Source organism: Capricornis sumatraensis, chromosome 20 (genome assembly GCF_032405125.1).
Source record: "Capricornis sumatraensis isolate serow.1 chromosome 20, serow.2, whole genome shotgun sequence".
NCBI lineage: Eukaryota > Metazoa > Chordata > Mammalia > Artiodactyla > Bovidae > Capricornis > Capricornis sumatraensis.
The window spans coordinates 54,846,958-54,864,611 of record NC_091088.1 but is presented as its reverse complement, the minus strand read 5'-3'; the positions used below and the strand labels follow the sequence as shown (position 1 = coordinate 54,864,611).

General features: G+C 39.4%; 1 protein-coding gene across 1 annotated transcript in view; it reads right to left on the bottom strand.

Annotated features, from left to right (window-relative positions):
• LOC138096805 (zinc finger protein 546-like) overlaps positions 1 to 17,243 on the bottom strand; it is a 91,819-nt gene extending 74,576 nt beyond the window's left edge. Inside the window, exons 1-7 of the mRNA XM_068993070.1 lie at positions 17,172 to 17,243; positions 13,194 to 13,281; positions 11,255 to 11,381; positions 9,608 to 9,706; positions 7,836 to 8,346; positions 7,282 to 7,760; positions 6,256 to 7,197 (exon numbers count right to left, since the gene is read on the bottom strand). Of these exons, the coding sequence (XP_068849171.1) occupies positions 6,256 to 7,197; positions 7,282 to 7,760; positions 7,836 to 8,346; positions 9,608 to 9,706; positions 11,255 to 11,381; positions 13,194 to 13,202 (2,167 nt within the window). The 5' untranslated portion in view covers positions 13,203 to 13,281; positions 17,172 to 17,243. The remainder of the gene's footprint in view (positions 1 to 6,255; positions 7,198 to 7,281; positions 7,761 to 7,835; positions 8,347 to 9,607; positions 9,707 to 11,254; positions 11,382 to 13,193; positions 13,282 to 17,171) is intronic.
• Positions 17,244 to 17,654: the final 411 nt, after the last annotated feature.

Below are 17,654 nucleotides of genomic sequence, written 5' to 3'. Positions count from 1 at the left end.
CCAAATTCAGACTTAAATTGAAGGAAATAGGGAAAACCACTAGACCATTCAGGTATGACCTAAATCAAATCCCTTATGATTATTCAGTGGAAGTGACAAATAGATTCAAGGGATTAGATCTGATAGACAGAGTGCCTGAAGAACTACGGATGGAGGTTTGTGACATTGTACAGGAGGCAGTGATCAAGATCATCCCCAAGAAAAAGAAATGCAAAAAGGCAAAATGGTTGTCTGATGAAGCCTTACAGATAGGTGAGAAAAGAAGAGAAGCAAAAGGCAAAGGAGAAAAGGAAAGATATACCTATTTGAATGCAGAGTTCCAAAGAATAGCAAGGAGAGATAAGAAAGCCTTCTTCAGTGATCAGTGCAAAGAAATAGAGGAAAATAATAGAATGGGAAAGACTAGAGATCTCTTCAAGAAAATTAGAGATACCAAGGGAACATTTCATGCAAAGATGAGCACAATAAAGGACAGAAATGGTATGGACCTAACAAAAGCAGAAGATATTAAGAAGAGGTGGCAAGAATATACAGAAGAACTATATGAAATATATCTTCATGATCCAGATAACCACAATGGTGTGATCACTCACCTAGAGCCAGACTTCCTGGAATGTGAAGCCAAGTGGACCTTAGGAAGCATACTATGAACAAAGCTAGTGGAGGTGATGGAATTCCAGTTGAACTATTTCAAATCCTAAAAGATGATGCTGTGAAAGTGCTGCACTCAAAATGCCAGTAGAAAACTCAGCAGTGGCCACAGGACTGGAAAAGGTCCATTTTCATTCCAATCCCAAAGAAAGGCAATGCCAAAGAATGTTCAAACTACCACACAATTGCACTCATCTCACACGCTAGCAAAGTAATGCTCAAAATTCTCCAAGCCAAGCTTCAGCAGTATGTGAACTGTGAAATTCCAGATGTTCAAGCTGGATTTAGGAAAGGCAGAGGAACCAGAGATCAAATTGCTAACATCCAGTGGATCATCAAAAAAGCCAGAGAGTTCCAGAAAAACATCTGCTTTTGCTTTATTGACTATGCCAAAGTCTTTGACTGTGTGGATGACAATACACTGTGGAAAATTATGAAAGAGATGGGAATACCATACCACCTTAGCTGCCTCCTGAGAAATCTGTATGCAGGTCAAGAAGCAACAGTTAGAACTGGACATGGAACAACAGACTGGTTCCAAATCAGGAAAGGAGTACATCAAGGCTATATATTGTCACCTTGCTTATTTAACTTATATGCAGAGGACATCATGAGAAATGCCGGGCTGGATGAAGCACAAGCTGGAATCAACATTGCCGGGAGAAATATCAATAATCTCAGATATGCAGATGACAACACCCTTATGGCAGAAATTGAAGAACTAAAGAGCCTCTTGATGAAAGTGAAAGAGGAGAGTGAAAAAGTTGGCTTAAAGCTCAACATTCAGAAAACTAAGATCATGGCATCCAGTCCCATCACTTCACGGCAAATAGATGGGGAAACAATGGAAACAGTGACAGACTTTATTTTTTGGGCTCCAAAATCACTGCAGATGGTGACTACAGCCATGAAATTAAAAGACTCTTGCTCCTTGGAAGAAGAGCTATGACCAACCTAGAAAGCATATTAAAAAGCAGAGACATTACTTTACCAATAAAAGTCCATCTAGTCAAGGCTATGGTTTTTCCAGTAGTCATGTATGGATGTGAAAGTTGGACTATAAAGAAAGCTGAGGGCCAAAGAATTGATGCTTTAGAACTGTGGTGGTGAAGAAGACTCTTGAGAGTCCCTTGGACTGCAAGGAGATCCAACTGATTTCCTAAAGGAAATCAGTCCTGAATGTTCATTGGAAGGACTGATGCTGAAGCTGAAACTCCAATAGTTTGGTCACCTGAAGAAAGAAAGAAATCAGGAAAAGACCCTGAGTCACTGGAAAAGACACTGATGCCGGGAAAGACTGAAGGTGGGAGGAGAGGGGGATGACAGGGGATGAGATGGTTGGATGGCATCACTGACACGACGGACATGAGTTTGAGTAGGCTCTGGGAGTTCATGATGGACGGGGAGGCCTGGTGTGCTGCAGTCCATGGGGTCATGAAGAGTTAAGACATGACTGAGCGACTGAACTGAACTGAACTGAATTTATTTAAAAAAAAAAACCAAACTTCTAGATCTAACTGAATTTATGGCAAGGATATCAAAGATGTAGTCAATATATAAAAGTTCATTATATTTTATAGGCAGATTGTTTACAGTTTTTAGAGAAGAGTTAATTACAAATCTAAAATCTTATCAAAGAAAAAGGAAACTATAATACTGCTTCATATATGATTATAGATGGAAAAATTCTAAATCATATATTACCAAATGAACTTCAGCAGTATGAAAAAAATCACAGTATATTACAAGAATTGTTTAGAATTTACTTTTAAATAAAAACAAATCAAGGCACCAATAAACTTACATCAAGAAACAAACAGAAACAAATCAATACATCAATAAATTTAAGGTGAAAAATATAAGATTTCATCAATAGATAATAAAATGGTCTTGGACAAAATTCAGCAACCACTAGCAATTGAAGGAAATTATTTAGAGGCAACAAGGAGAATTTATCTCCAAATAGAGTGAACATTATAGTAAATGATTAAGTACTGGGACATTTCTAAATTCAGAGAAATTGATGACTGCAGTCCATCCTAAAGGAGATCAGTCCTGGGTGCTCATTGGAAGGACTGATGCTAAATCTGAAACTCCAATACTTTGGCCCCGTCATGTGAAGAGTTGACTCATTGGAAAAGACTCTGATGCTGGGAGGGATTGGGGGCAGGAGGAGAAGGGGACGACAGAGAATGAGATGGCTGGATGGCATCACTGACTCAATGGACAGGAGTCTGAGTGAACTCCGGGAGTTGGTGATGGACAGGAAGGCCTGGCATGCTGCGATTCATGGGGTCGCAAAGAGTTGGACATGACTGAGCAACTGAACTGAACTGAACATAACTGAAAGAATATATAATGTATGAACAGTTCTACTTTTCCATGTGTACAATTAAAGAAATTCCAGTTCACACAAACCAGTGGTCACAGACAAGCATATATCTGAAACTGAAAAACTGTTAAACCTGAACACTAAAAAATAAGAGGTTTAAATACATCATGGTATGTTCTTAGAAAAAAACTAGATCAAATAAGTGTTTAATTTTGTAGAAAGTATCATTTAAAGCACAAGCAGTTGACTGCAGAGGAAGGTATGAGCAACAGAGAAACACACCATGCATTTCCTTTCTCAACATAGGTCAGCACTTGCCATGGTTATCTGGACTGTCCATCTTGAGGGTCACTCTTCTTCAGTTATGGCAGCATTTTCAGTGGGTTCACATCCTGAAGATATTAGGTGTTGTGAATGAGGCTTCCTTAGTAAAGGTTAAGCAACAATAGGATAAACAAAGCTAAGCAAATTTTCTTTATTGTAGGCCTCTCAAGTCCTTGTATGATACTGAGCATTTTTTTCTTAGAAGGGATTTATTATTTAGACGTTCATAAGTGACCACAGAACATTTTCCCAGTACCATTAAATCTACTCTTCCCAGAGACATTCTTTTAGATAAGTTGGCTTAAGGCACTGGTTATCTATCTGTAATATTACAGATATGGTACTATTGTTAATCTCCTTCAGTGTGAACTTACATAGTGATTGAGTAGGAGGCAGTCTTTTTTCTTAGGAGTTGCATGATATACAGAGAGGTGAAATGTTATGATGGCTATGCATGCATGCTTATTCACTCAGTCACGTTCAAGTTTTTATGACCACGTGGACTGTGACCCCCCCAGGCTCCTCTGTCCATGGATTCTCCTCGCAAGAATACTGGAGTGGATTGCAATTCCCTTCTCCAAGGGATCTTCCCAACCCAGAGAATGAATCTGGACGTCCTGCATTGCAGGAAGGTTCTTTACTGTCTGAACCACCAGGGAAGCCCCATGATGTCTAATGTCTATATTTATACTCAGATACTACAGTAAAAAATGTCAAAAATTATACAAAGCAAATAAGAGAACATATTAACAATCATTGATTCTAGAGAGGCCATTATATTATTCATTGCATTTTTATTTTATTTTTCCAAATAGATAGTGGTCTTTTCATTGTTAGTTTCTAATTTATCATGAATTTGGAGCAGAAAAAGCAGACAGTAACGTCTGCTTTATGGATTATAAAAGAAAAAGCATTACAGTGCTCCCAGATTCTTCAAAAGCTTTCTCTCATAATCTCCACATTTATCAACTCTAGAGATTTCTTTCTCACATTAGTTTTTGGAAATGACTGCTTAATTTTAGAAGTGAAAGTTTATTTTACTAGACTTTATCCATAATTAATTAAGTAAACAAAATGAAAGATAGTGGACAGTTTTTCAAAATTCCTTATATTCACAGGGTCTTCCTCTCACATGAATTTACTAATATCACTGAAAGTAATATTATTGAACACATTCTCTTCTAAAGGTCTTTTAAAATTAAAATTTCATCCTTAGAAAAGTATTATTAGGTAGGTACTATTATCACCCTAGATAGCATATTCAAAAGCAGGGACATTACTTTGCTGACTAAGGTCCGTCTAGTCAAGGCTATGGTTTTTTCCTGTGGTCATGTATGGATGTGAGAGTTGGACTGTGAAGAAGGCTGAGCGCCCAAGAATTGATGCTTTTGAACTGTGGTGTTGCAGAAGACTCTTGAGAGTCCCTTGGACTGCAAGGAGATCCAACCAGTCCATTCTGAAGGAGATCAAACCTGGGATTTCTTTGGAAGGAATGATGCTGAAGCTGAAACTCCAGTACTTTGGCCACCTCATGCGAAGAGTTGACTCATTGGAAAAGACTCTGATGCTGGGAGGGATTGGGGGCAGTAGGAGTAGGGGACGACCGAGGATGGGATGGCTGGATGGCATCACGGACTCGATGGACATAAGTCTGAGTGAACTCCGGGAGATGGCGATGGACAGGGAGGCCTGGCGTGCTGCGATTCATGGGGTCACAAAGAGTCGGACATGACTGAGCGACTGAACTGAACTGAACTATAATCACCATTTTAAAACTGAGGCACAGAGAGGAAGAGTGTCTTGCCAATATCACACAGGCAGTGGTGGAATTATGAGAACTCTAGTAAAAATTTTGCCATGGCTAAAGTCTTCTCCCACATCTGTCACATTGACAGAATTCTTTTCTGTTGTAATGCTGTGTAGTGTGGTCCATGTACTGATGCTGGTCCACAGATTGTTTGCTTCTGGTCTGCAATGAGTTAAGGTACAGACACTGAGAGCAAATATTTGTAGAGTTATTCACAGAAAGATGACAGGGCCAATTTATGTCTATTAAATCCAATAACAAAAAATTGGGGGAACTTCCCTGGTGGTCTAGCAGTTAAGAATCCATAAGGCAATGCAGGGTACATGGGTTCAATCCTGGTCCAGGAAGATTCCACATGCTGTGGGATAACTAAGCCTATGTGTCCCAACTACTGAGCCTGTGCTTTAGAGCCCACGCTCTGTAAGAAGTCACTGCAATGAGAAGCCCAGGCACCAAAACTAGAAAGAGTAGCCCCCTCTTGCTGCAACTAGAGAAAGCCCTCATGCAACAATGAAGAGCCAGCACAACCAAAAATAAATATTTTTTTAAAGTAGTAAAATAAATTGGGGGCTTTCGTTTTGTATGTTTGTTTGTTTGTTTTTTATTCATCTGGTAATCCAATTTCATTGTGCCTTTTAAAAGTACTGGTCAACAACAATTTTTGTGGGGAGGTGGTATCTTTCATCTTGGTTTGAGATGCACTGCAGCAGTATCATCCTCTAAAGTTAACCAAGACTGGGTGATGCTTTAATTTTTTCAGCTCTTTAAATCAATATATGTAGTATAAAACTATTTCTGTTAACTTTTAAGCATGAAGCAAAGGGGATTACCACATGTTCCCTAACAAGTAAAAATTTTCTTAATTATGAATGCTCTGTTATAAAAAGCATTTTCTAAAGGCCACTTTATCCTCTGTAGGGGCTTCCCCGGTAGCTCAGATGGTAAAGAATCCACTTGCAATGCAGGAGTTGTGGGTCAGGAAGATCCCCTGGAAAGCAAATGGTAACCCACTCCAGTATTTTTCCCTGGGAAATCCCATGGATAGAGGAGCCTGGCAGGCTAGTCCATGGGGTCACAGAAGAGTCAGACAACTTAGCAACCAATCAATATCCTCTTTACATTATGCATAGCGATTCCTCACTAATGTGATTTCTCTGATGTAAAGTGAGTTGATCACTACGAATAAAAGCCTTCCCACATTCTTTACATTTATAGGGTTTCTCACCAGTATGAATTCTGTGATGTCGTGTAAGTTCTGATTTAACACTAAAGGCTTTCCCACATTCTTTACATTTATAGGGTTTTTCACCGGTATGAATTGTGTGATGTCGAGTAAGTTCTGCTTGAAGACGGAAGGCACCCCCACATTCTTTACACCCATAAGGTTTCTCACCAGTATGAAGTCTAAAATGTTGAGTAAGATGATACCGGCGACTAAAGGTCTTTCCACATTCCTTACATTCATATGGAATCTCACCAGTGTGAATTCTTTGATGTAAGGTAAGTTGATAACTACAAATAAAAGCATTCCCACATTTGTCACATATGTAGGGTTTCTCCCCAGTGTGGATTCTGTGATGTTGAGTAAGATGATAGTGCCGACTAAAGGTCTTCCCACATTCGTTACATTCATAAGGTTTCTCACCAGTATGAATTCTCTGATGTTGAATAAGATGATTGCTACGGATAAAGGCTTTCCCACATTCCTGACATTTATAGGGCTTTTCACCAGTATGAATTCTGTGATGCTGAGTGAGTTCTGTTTGAAAGCGAAAGGCCTTTCCACATTCTTTACATACATAGGGTTTTTCACCGGTATGAATTTTATAATGTTGAGTAAGATTGTAGCGACGACTGAAAATCTTTCCACATTCTTTGCACTCATAGGTGTTGTCATTGGTGTGAATTCGATGGTGTGAAATAAGTTGACTGCTACGAATAAAGGCCTTCCCACATTCCTTGCATTCATAGGGTTTTTCACAAGTATGAATTCTGTGATGTCTGGTAAGTTCTGCTTGAAGGCGAAAGGCCTTCCCACATTCTTTACATCCATAGGGTTTCTCACCAGTATGAATTCTGTAATGTTGAGTAAGATGATAGCGACTACTGAAGGTTTTCTCACACTCCTTACATTCATAGGGAATCTCACCAGTATGAACCCTCAGATGTAAAGTTAGCTGATAGCCACAAATAAAGGCCTTCCCACAGTCCTTACATTCATAGGGCTTCTCTCCAGTATGAATTCTACAATGCCGAGTCAGTTCTGTTTGGAGACGAAAGGTTTTTCCACATTCTTTACATTCGTAGGGTTTCTCACCAGTATGAATTCTATGATGTCGAGTAAGTTCTGCATGGAAACTAAAGGACTTATCACAATCTTTACATTCATAGGGTTTGTCACCAGTATGAATTTTCTGATGTTGAACAAGGTATGAGCCATGACTGAAGGCCTTCCCACAGTCATTACATTTATAAGGCTTTACACCAGTATGAATTTTCTGATGTTGACTAATATGTCGTTGTACCCTAAAGGTCTTTCCACAAATTTTACATTCATAAGGCTTCTCACCAGTATGAATTCTTTGATGTTCAGTAAGCTGATAATGAAGTCTAAAGGCCTTCCCACATTCCTTACATTCATAAGGTCTCTTCCCAGCATGAACTGTCTGATGTACTCTAAGGTCTCGAACACGACTAAAGGTCTTCCCACATTCTTTGCACTCATAGGGTTTCACACCAGAATGTATTCTCTGATGTTCAGTAAGGTGATAATGAAGCCTAAAGGTCTTCCCACAATTGTTACATTCATGGGGTCTCTCCCCAGCATGAATTGTCTGATGTACTCTAAGGTCCCCCACACGACAAAAGGCTTTCCCACATTCCTTGCATTTATAGGGTCTCTCAGCAGTATGAATTCTTATATGTTGAATAAGGTATGACTGTTGTCTAAAAGCCTTCCTACATTCCTTACATTCATATGTCTTCTCTATAGCATAAATTTTCTCATGTAGAGGAAGAGCTACACGTTTTTGGATTATCATTTGACTAGCACATCTCATTTGATGTCCTTCTTGTCTCTCAAACTCATGTTTACGCTGCAAATCATTTCTGAAAATGGTGTCTTCATGGATAGAAGCTTGACTTTCGTCCACTGTCTGCAACTGAAACAAATATATTCCACAAATATCCTTTTCTGGAAATAACTTCTTGGTGAAATACTTAGATTCCAAATCTGGAGGAAAAAAAGGAAACAAATGCTGTGATGTGATTTCTCTATGTTGGGGGTAGAATAAGGGATTGCTTAGTCAAAATAGAAGACAAACTAAGAATAACACAGATTAGAAGTTGAGTTTTAGAGCAGAGGTCAGCAAACTTTTTCTGTAAAGAGCCAGATAGTAAAAATTTTAGCCTTTATAGGACATATGGTCTTTGTGACAATTACCCAGCTCAGATGTTATAAGCTCAAAGGGAGCCTTAGACAGTATATAACTGAATAAGTGTAGCTATGTTGTAACTCCACATATGGTATATGGACACAGAAATTTGAATTTCGTAAAATTTTCGTTTCACAAAGTATTCTTATTTTGATTTTTTTCAACCACTAAAAATGTAAAAACCAGTTTTAGCCTGTGAGCCATTCAAAAGTAGATGATAAGCTGTTTGTCTTCTGGATCCTGATTTAGAGAACTCTAAATTGTAATGTAATCTGAAAGAAGGCAAAAGGCTTCAGAAAATGATGTGATGCTAAAAGAGGGTAAAATAAGCGATTGGATGAACAAGTTGAGTCAGTGGTCCCCCTACTTAGGAAGAATGTAGGGGAGTTCCTTACGTATACTGCTTTTTGGGCAACAACCCAAACAAAGGAATGAAAATCTATAGGAAGAACTTCTGAATGTCTTTATTTTTAATCTTTTTCATCAGATGATTCTGATGCAGATCACTTTGAGAATCTGTACATAATTTTTTCCCCAAAGGTTCCTCTTTAATCTCTTAGAATAAAATTCAGACAAATTACCACAGATAAAAACATATCACCACCATATTTCCTTGCTTCTCTGTACAGGTCATCTTCTTTACTACAACATGTAGGAATCTATATCAATAGTACTTAAACTTGGGCACAGTCTTGCTTTCAAGTAAGTTGGAAATGTGTATAAAATGATTTTATGGAATGGAGAAAAGAATAGAAGTGTAAATATAGACGAGGACTTGGAAACATAGATAAAATTGTTGTCAATGGGGAAAAGAGAAGGCAGTTCCCTCTTTGAAATGGGAGGGAAATAGAAGAGAAGTGAAATAAGCAGCATGACAAACTAGGGTAAAGATGAAGTGCTTTTGGGGGCTCATGTTGGGGGATTTTAATGTTTTCCCAGAAATCAGGCCTTTTCCCCTGGGTCTTGGGCCTTTGAAAGGAGCCTTCATCTCAGGGCCATGTGTCTCCCTGACCCAGAGGGTGTGATGGGATCCCCCTTGGCTGATCTGCCTTCACTCACCTGTGAACCAACTTCCTGTTCCTTCTCTCATTATCATCCAGGGCTCTTTCTCTTGCTCCAATAAAGTAATCATGTCTGGCTTAGGAGTGGAACATCCTGCTCACAAGAAAGAAATGCCACATGACTTACAACAAACAAAAACCGTAAGTTCAAAATGACTTAATTTAGACTTGGTTACATTTATATTAAACTCTAGGTCAAAGTGTGTGTGTGTGTGTGTGAATTTTCCAGGCAAGAATGCCAGAGTGGGTTGCCATTTCCTACTCCAAGGGATCTTCCCGACCCACGGATCAAATCTACATCTCTTATGCCTCCTGCACCAGCAGGTGGATTCTTTAGCACTGCACCACCTGGAAAGTCCTATATAGGTCAAAATAGCTTTTGATAAAATTGAAAAAGCCATTGAAGAATATTCAAATTTAGATGGATTCATGGTCATAGGACTAAAGAGGCCAAATAGGGGAGGGAGAAGGTCTATTCTGCTTTTAAAGGCAATACAGAAAGGCATTGAGGACACAGACTCTGGAGCCCTATGGTCTGGGTTCAAATACTCTGTCACTCACCAGCTGTTATTCCTTCCATGCGTTATGCTTTTATCAGTGTAAATGGGGCTTTTATTACCTTAGAGGACTCTTGTGAGAATTAAATGAATTAATATATATAAGAGCTTGCAAGGATGCCTAGCATACAGTATTATTTTTGTTGTTGTTCTTATTTTAGTAAAAAAAAAAATTTCTTGTTATTGTTTAGTCATTAAGTCATGTCTGACTCTTTTTTGACACCATGGACTGTAGCCCGCCAGGCTCCTCTGTCCATAGGATTTTCCAGTCAAGAATATTAGAGTGGGTTGCCATTTCTTTCTCCAGGGGATCTGCCCCATTAGGGATCAAACCCATGTCTCCTGAAACAGAAGGATTCTCTACCACTGAGTCACCTGGGAAGCCCAAAAGAAAAATATTGTCTTCAAAAATACTTTCAAGTTCTACCTCAGAATTCTTTCAATAGAAAATGTAAGATTCACAGACTAGAATTTTCAACCACAAAGTAGGTTAGAGAGAATATGTCTCTTCTAGGATGGGATCTGTTTACTTCAATTTTCCAGTGGTTAGGACTCCGTGCTTTCACTGCAGGGTGGGGGGTGTGTTTGATCCCTGGATGGGGAACTAAGATCCTGCATGCCAAGTGGAACAACTGAAAAAAAAAAAAGTAAATGAATATTGTTAATCCATCCAACACTATATAAACTGTAGAAGCTCCTCTGATGATCACGAAAACACAAAACCCTGAGACTACCTAACCCCTCTGCAGGTAGGCCAGACCTGATCACAGAACAGCTCTAGGAATTCTGAGCATGCACATTATATGACACCTGGCTTCTCTGAATACATTACAGGACTCAAACCTAGAAATAATGTAGAATAACAGGCAACTGTAGGAAGGGCCAGAGGAAAGAGTGAAGGTCACTGAAGGATGGAGAAGATGGCACTCAACCAAGTGCCCATTTCCAACCCAATAATACTCAAACCATTCTTTCAAAATAGGGGAAAGCCATTCAGCTGGTGTCTTAAAACAGCTCTGAAATTCAACAGTGGAGAAAACTGGTATTCCAGAAGGCAGATTGTCAATTATTTGTGCAGATATCCTTACCCAAGGAGACCAGGTTGCTGTAGTTCTCCAACATCACATCCCTGTACAAGGCCCTCTGAACAGGGTCCAGGCACTCCCACTCTTCCTGGGAGAGGTCTATGGCCACATCCCTGAATGACAAGGACATCTGAAATGACAGACCCATGTATTATAAACAATGTTTTAACTGTCTTTTCAAAAGGGGGAGCCTGCTTTGTAGGAAAGAGGCAATATAACAAGCAGTTAACCTGGCATCAAGCCCGTAACAGGTATGGAAGAAAAAGAAAATCAATAATTTGTAAAATGGAGTGCCTACATACTTTTGAAGAATACAGTTGTTACAAATAATGTCCTGTATATCATGTAATGAATCAATAAAGTTTTCCAGTGAAATAAAATCATATAAACAAGCACATCGCCTATCATGCGAACAGTTTAAGCTATGAATAAATGTGAGTTATGTTCTGTTTTCCTTTCAAAAAATTAAAAGAAAAAATAAGTATGAATTGTTTTTCCCCCAAATACTCCAAAATCTCTAAGAAAATAGGACTTTACCGACATTTGATTTGGCGCAGTTGGTAATGAATCCGCATGTCAGTGCAGGAGACACAAGAGACACGAGTTTGATCCCTGGGTCAAGAAGAGCCTCTGGAGGAGGAAATGGCAACCTACTTGCAATATTCTTCCCTGGAAAATCCCATGGACAGAGGAACCTGGCACGCTACAGTCCATGGGGTTGCAAAGAGTCAGTCATGACTGAGCACAGCACAGCGGCAGACATTTGATTTAATCAATACTCAGGTTCATTATTATGCAAGATAATGTCATAAGCATTTTCCCTTGTCATAATAGATGACAAATTCTTTTATTTACTGGCTGGCTATTCATCCATCTTGTGGATATATCGGACTAATCCTTCGGTCACTTTTAGGCATTTAGGTTGGACAAAATGTCTAAGGTCTCCCCCAGTCCCTTTAAAAGTGAAAAGTGAAAGTTGCTCAGTCGTGTCTGACTCTTTGTGACCCCATGGACTATACAGTCTATGGAATTCTCCTGGCCAAAATATTGGAATGGGTAGCCTTTCCCTTTTCCAGGGGACCTTTCCAACCCAGGAATCGAACCTAGGTCTCCCACATTACAGGCAGATTCTTTACCAGCTGAGCCACAAGAGAAGCCCTAGTGTTTCTTTCTAAAGCTCAGTCCCTTTAGCTTTTCTTCATTCCCTATTAGGGATCTGGGAGGGTCTTCCCACCTGCTACCACCACCATCCATCAGGAACACTTATTTGGATCCTAAGCTGAAGGATGGTGATGTAGGATGATCCACAATGACACTGATGTCACTAGAGACCCGCACACCCTCCTCAAGCACAAAACTGACTTCTGTCCTGTTATCTATCCCTCTGGGGGGATAGACCCTAGGACAGACCCCTGAGATTCTGACATGCAGGCCTCAATCACACTCCAACCTAGTCCTATAAACCTCTTACAATATGAGGTCTCATCATGTGCAAAAAAATCAACACTAAATTCCATCTTATCAACCGGAAACACTCAGGTCTGTGGACTCTTTTTTTAAATTTTTATTTTTACTTTATTTTACTTTACAATACTGTGTTGGTTTCGAGGTCTGTGGAGTCTTAACAGACCATCATCTCTGTGTCATGGAATCATGACTCTAATGAGAGAAGTTCAAGGATTTCCCTCAAGCAACTTCACCCAATGGTCCTGAGAGAGACTCAGTCCTTGGAGAGGTGATGAAATAGGTGAACACCAGAGAGAGAAACGAGCGGCAAAGAAGAAGGCCACTAGGTTGTGTGGCTCCATCCTTCACTGAGATCAGAGTGATTGAGGGCAACTTGAGCAATAGTGCTGTCTCAGGAAGGAAGTTTCAGGATAATAAACATGATCACATGAATTCAAAAACCACAACATCTCAAGGAGGAGAAACGTGAACTTACATGGGCCATGGTTGTAGAACTGCAAGAACTTGGTAGTCCTCTTTGGGCTTCCTCCACTCGAAAAGCACAGAATCCAGAGAAGCCAGGACTGGGGGAGGAATAAGAGACTCTGAGACCAGCCATGTCTCAAAGGAATCCCAAAATGACTTAGTTAATACGATCCTGTTTTGCCTTCTTTGTATTTCTATCCCCATAATATCCCACATACAAATCAGAAGAGAAAAGAGGGAGCCTAAATGAAGCCAAACCTTCACTATACCACAGGGAACAAGCTGCACAAGTCTGGATACAAAGCAGGGGCTTCCTGCATGAAGCCAGACCAGGCACTCCAGCAGAAGGGTCTCCAGGGACTTCCCTGGTGGTCCAGCGGCTAAGATGCCGAGCTCCCAATGCAGAGGGCCAGGGTTCAATCTCTGGTCATTGAACTAGATTCCACATACTGCAAAGATCCCACAAGCCACAACAAAGATGGAAGATCCCATCTTTGTAGGACTAAGACCCAGCGCAGCTAAGGAAAGAAAGAAAAAAAGGGTCTTCAGTCTACCCAAATTTCTGATGATATTGATCTATATCTGTTCCATTAGTCTCACTTTGAATCTAACATCATTAGAAGCAAAAGATATGAAGTTGTGCTATCCAATACAAGAGCCACATATGGCTATTTAAATCAAATCAAATTTAAGTAAAATTAAAAGTTCATTGCCTCAGCTGCACCAGCCACATTTCGAGTGCTTGAGAGCCTCATGTGGCTAGTAGCTACCATACTGGAGAATGTAAATATAGAACATATCCATCTTTGCAGAAAGTTCTACTGGACAGAGCTGGTATGAATCATACAACCTAAATTTCATTTTTCACCACAGAGTTCCCCTAAACTCAGAATAAACTGGTCAAAGCTGACAGAGGTTGCTAGAGAAATACTATCTCCTCTCTATGAACTCCCAAGAAATGTGACCTCTAGTGGCTTTATTACCTCCTTGTTGTTGTCTGGTTGCTCAGTCGTGTCCAACTCTTTTTCAACCCCATGGACTGTAGCCCACCAGGCTCCTCTGTTCATGGGATTTCTCAGGCAAGAATACTGGAATGAGTTGCCATTTCCTTCTCCTGGGGATCTTCTGCATTGCAGGCAGATTCCTTACCACTGAGCCACCAGGGAAGCCCTTATTACCCCTTATTACCTCCTATCTCATGCTTATTCTGTCTATTTTGACTTTATATTATTTGCCATATTATAAGAAACTTAAGGATAGTGACTATGTTTCAATGCTGTATTCCTCTAACTACTATCATAAGATTCAGCATACTGTGAGCCCTAATGTCTGTTATTCAACCACAATTCCATTTTTAGGCAGTTTTTCTTAGCACACTAGATACATGTACAAGCTGTTTATCATATAACAACTTAGAATAACCAACTGTTAGAAAAATAAATAGCTACAGGAGGCAACAGGTGGAATAAATTATGGTCAGTTCTTTAACCCCCTTTGAACTTTTTATTTTGTTTTGGGGTATAGCTGATTAACAATGTTATAATAGTTTCAGGTGAACAGTGAAGGGACTCAGCCATACATATACATATATCCCTTCTATCCCAAACCCCCTCCCATCCAGGCTGCCACATAACATTGAGTAGAGCTCTATGTGCTATACAGTGGGTCCTTGTTTGTTACCCATTTTAAATACAAAATTATGGTGAGTTTTGATGGCACACTAAGGCCCCTATTAATACCGATTATACTGGTCCATATTTAATGTTGGAGAAGGATATTCCTGATGAACTACTGACTGATACGGGCAAATTAAACAAGTATGGGGAATTCTCTGAGTGTCCAGTGGTTAGGGCTCTGTGCTTTCACTGCTTAGGGCCTAGGTTCGATACCTGGTGGGGGAACTAAGATCTTGCAAACCGAGTGGTGCAGTCGGAAAAAAAAAAAAGTATGTAAAATTAAGGGAAAGATTATAATATCATTCATAACACAGACTCTGTTGTTGACTTTCAGAATGTAAGTCCTAATCTGACAGCTGCCAACTTCTCCGTTAGTTTATTGATAAACTAGGGATAAGAACAGTACCAATCTCCTACAGTTGTCACGAAGACTGGGATATTACATAGCATTTAGTGACAGGTAATTGCTAAATAGAAGTTAGATGGCATTGTTATGAACTTATTTTGTACTTTCTATTTTTATAGTAAAATTTGCGTCTCATGCCCACTTTTTTTTATAATGGTATTTTACATATTTTAGAGGCAAGGCTTGAAAGTGCTAAGTAGATCTCTCCTCATCCTTGCTGCTACAAAAGAAGAGACACCATTGTTCAACATAAAGCTGATAAAGAGAACCTAATAAGGCATTAAATGGAGAATGTTAATAAGAGGTTCAATCTTACTCTCCTGCCCTATGTAAAGATTTACATTAATATTTATAGTTATTACCATTTTATTCTGCTTTCTACTATTATAAACCTGTCTTCCAAAATGTTGTTTGCATTTAAAGATGCTTGGACTAGACAGGTTATCACTGTGTTCTGTTAAAGCAACTTAATTTTTTTAATATTTATTTATTTAGGCTGTGCTGGGTCTTCGTTGTGGCATGTGGGATCTAGTTCCCCGACCAGAGATCGAACCTGGGCTCCCTGCATTGAGAGCATGGAGTCTTAGCCACTGGACCACCAGCAAAGTCCCAAGAGCAACCTAAAAAAGTTTAATCCTGAAGGGCTATCTTATTTGATAAATTGTGCCAATAATTATTCATAGTTGATTTATATAATACAAATTTGGAGGTATAAATACTTGGAAGGTTTATGAAGCATCACTGACATGTTCCCCTTCTTTCTATATTCATGGAGATATAAGAAACCTCTGCTTTGGTAGAATTACTTTTTCCAAATAAGAGTTGTGGAATCTGTGTCCTTTGAATGTTCAATTAGAACAGTTTCTATTCTGCACACACATGCATACACACACACACATATACAGGTTCACAGAAAAAATTTTTGCTAAAATAAACCTCCCCAAAATATTAATCATAATGCCAGGGCTATTTTAACTTTCTTTTTTACAAGTCCTTCATGTAATATAACTGAATAACTTCTTTAAAAAAAAATTAGCATCAATTCCATAATATTAAGTATACAACAAATCTATATCCAATTAAAAATATTTGAAAATCTTGGAAGCAAATCTGTTTGACATGTGTGGGAATAGTAAGGGAATCAGTATGACCATTATAAATAAAGACTAACAACTCTTGAACATTCTTCTTCAATATAATAAGACCTTTCCACAGATAAAATTCTCCTCTGAATGAACATATCAGGTGAGGGGCATTGCAGACTAAATAAGAAAATGTGGGCAAAGCAGACATTTCCCCTCTCTCCACTGAATAATCAGTTGAAACATCACTTTGGATATAACCCTTGTAAAATATCTCTGAATCCTAATAATAGTAAATGAAATTCATATAACATTTAAAATTTGAGTATTATCGTTCATCACAATGATTCTTACTTTACTCATATGCACATTTTTTCTTTTGACAAATTCTTTATAAGCAAATCTCAACCCATCAATTCCCTAGAAAAAATCTTACACATGACACAGATTTCCATGACTTCCAATCACATTCCTGCTCTAAACACCTTAAAAAGCAGATGCCCATGTTACTGACACCAATCAGACCACCTCTGATCGTGCCTCACTTTTAAACTGAGGTTCTGCAGGACAGCAATGATGTGATTCCACTTAAATATTCATCTCATTTGCTTTATTAAGCAAAGTTGTAACTTTAGACTTCAGGATATATATTTACTATTACAAAAAGTGAATGAGAGGGTGACCCATCTGTATGGCCGCTCATTTATTGGGAAAGAAGAATAGGGCTAGAATAGGCCACTGACATTTCAGAAAAAGAAAAGCAAATGTTTCTAGGTACTAAAAATAAAAATGCATTTACAAACAAAGAGAAAGTAGAAGCTCACCTGATCTGCACTTTTAGATGGGGAAAATTTTTTCCTTTCTCTTCAGGATCCTTCTTGTGAAGATTAGCAGGACTGGGGAAGAAGGAAATCATGAGACACCAAGCCTTTCTTAGAGCACAGCCAGATGGGTAATGTCCTCTCCAGGGCCACATCAGCTCTGCCTCACGCCTGTGACCAGATGGGAGCCTGTCTTTGACATGATAGCCGACTCCTATCCTAACCACCTCAGAGGTAAGGGGATGCTGTGGTTCTGAAAAATGCAGCAGCACCCACATTGCCTCCAAGTAAGGACCCCTCTCACCATTTCCTCCCAGGAGTCTGTTTCGGAGACACTTTTAGCTCTAAAAGCCCCATCCCAAGGCCAGGATTGTGCTTTCTTGCTGGGAACTGTCATCCTGGGGTTCAGTCTTGGACTTTTCTCTTGGGGACATAGCTCTGTGCAGACACCAGGGCTGAGGGGAGGGAGGGGAAGGCAGCAAGAGC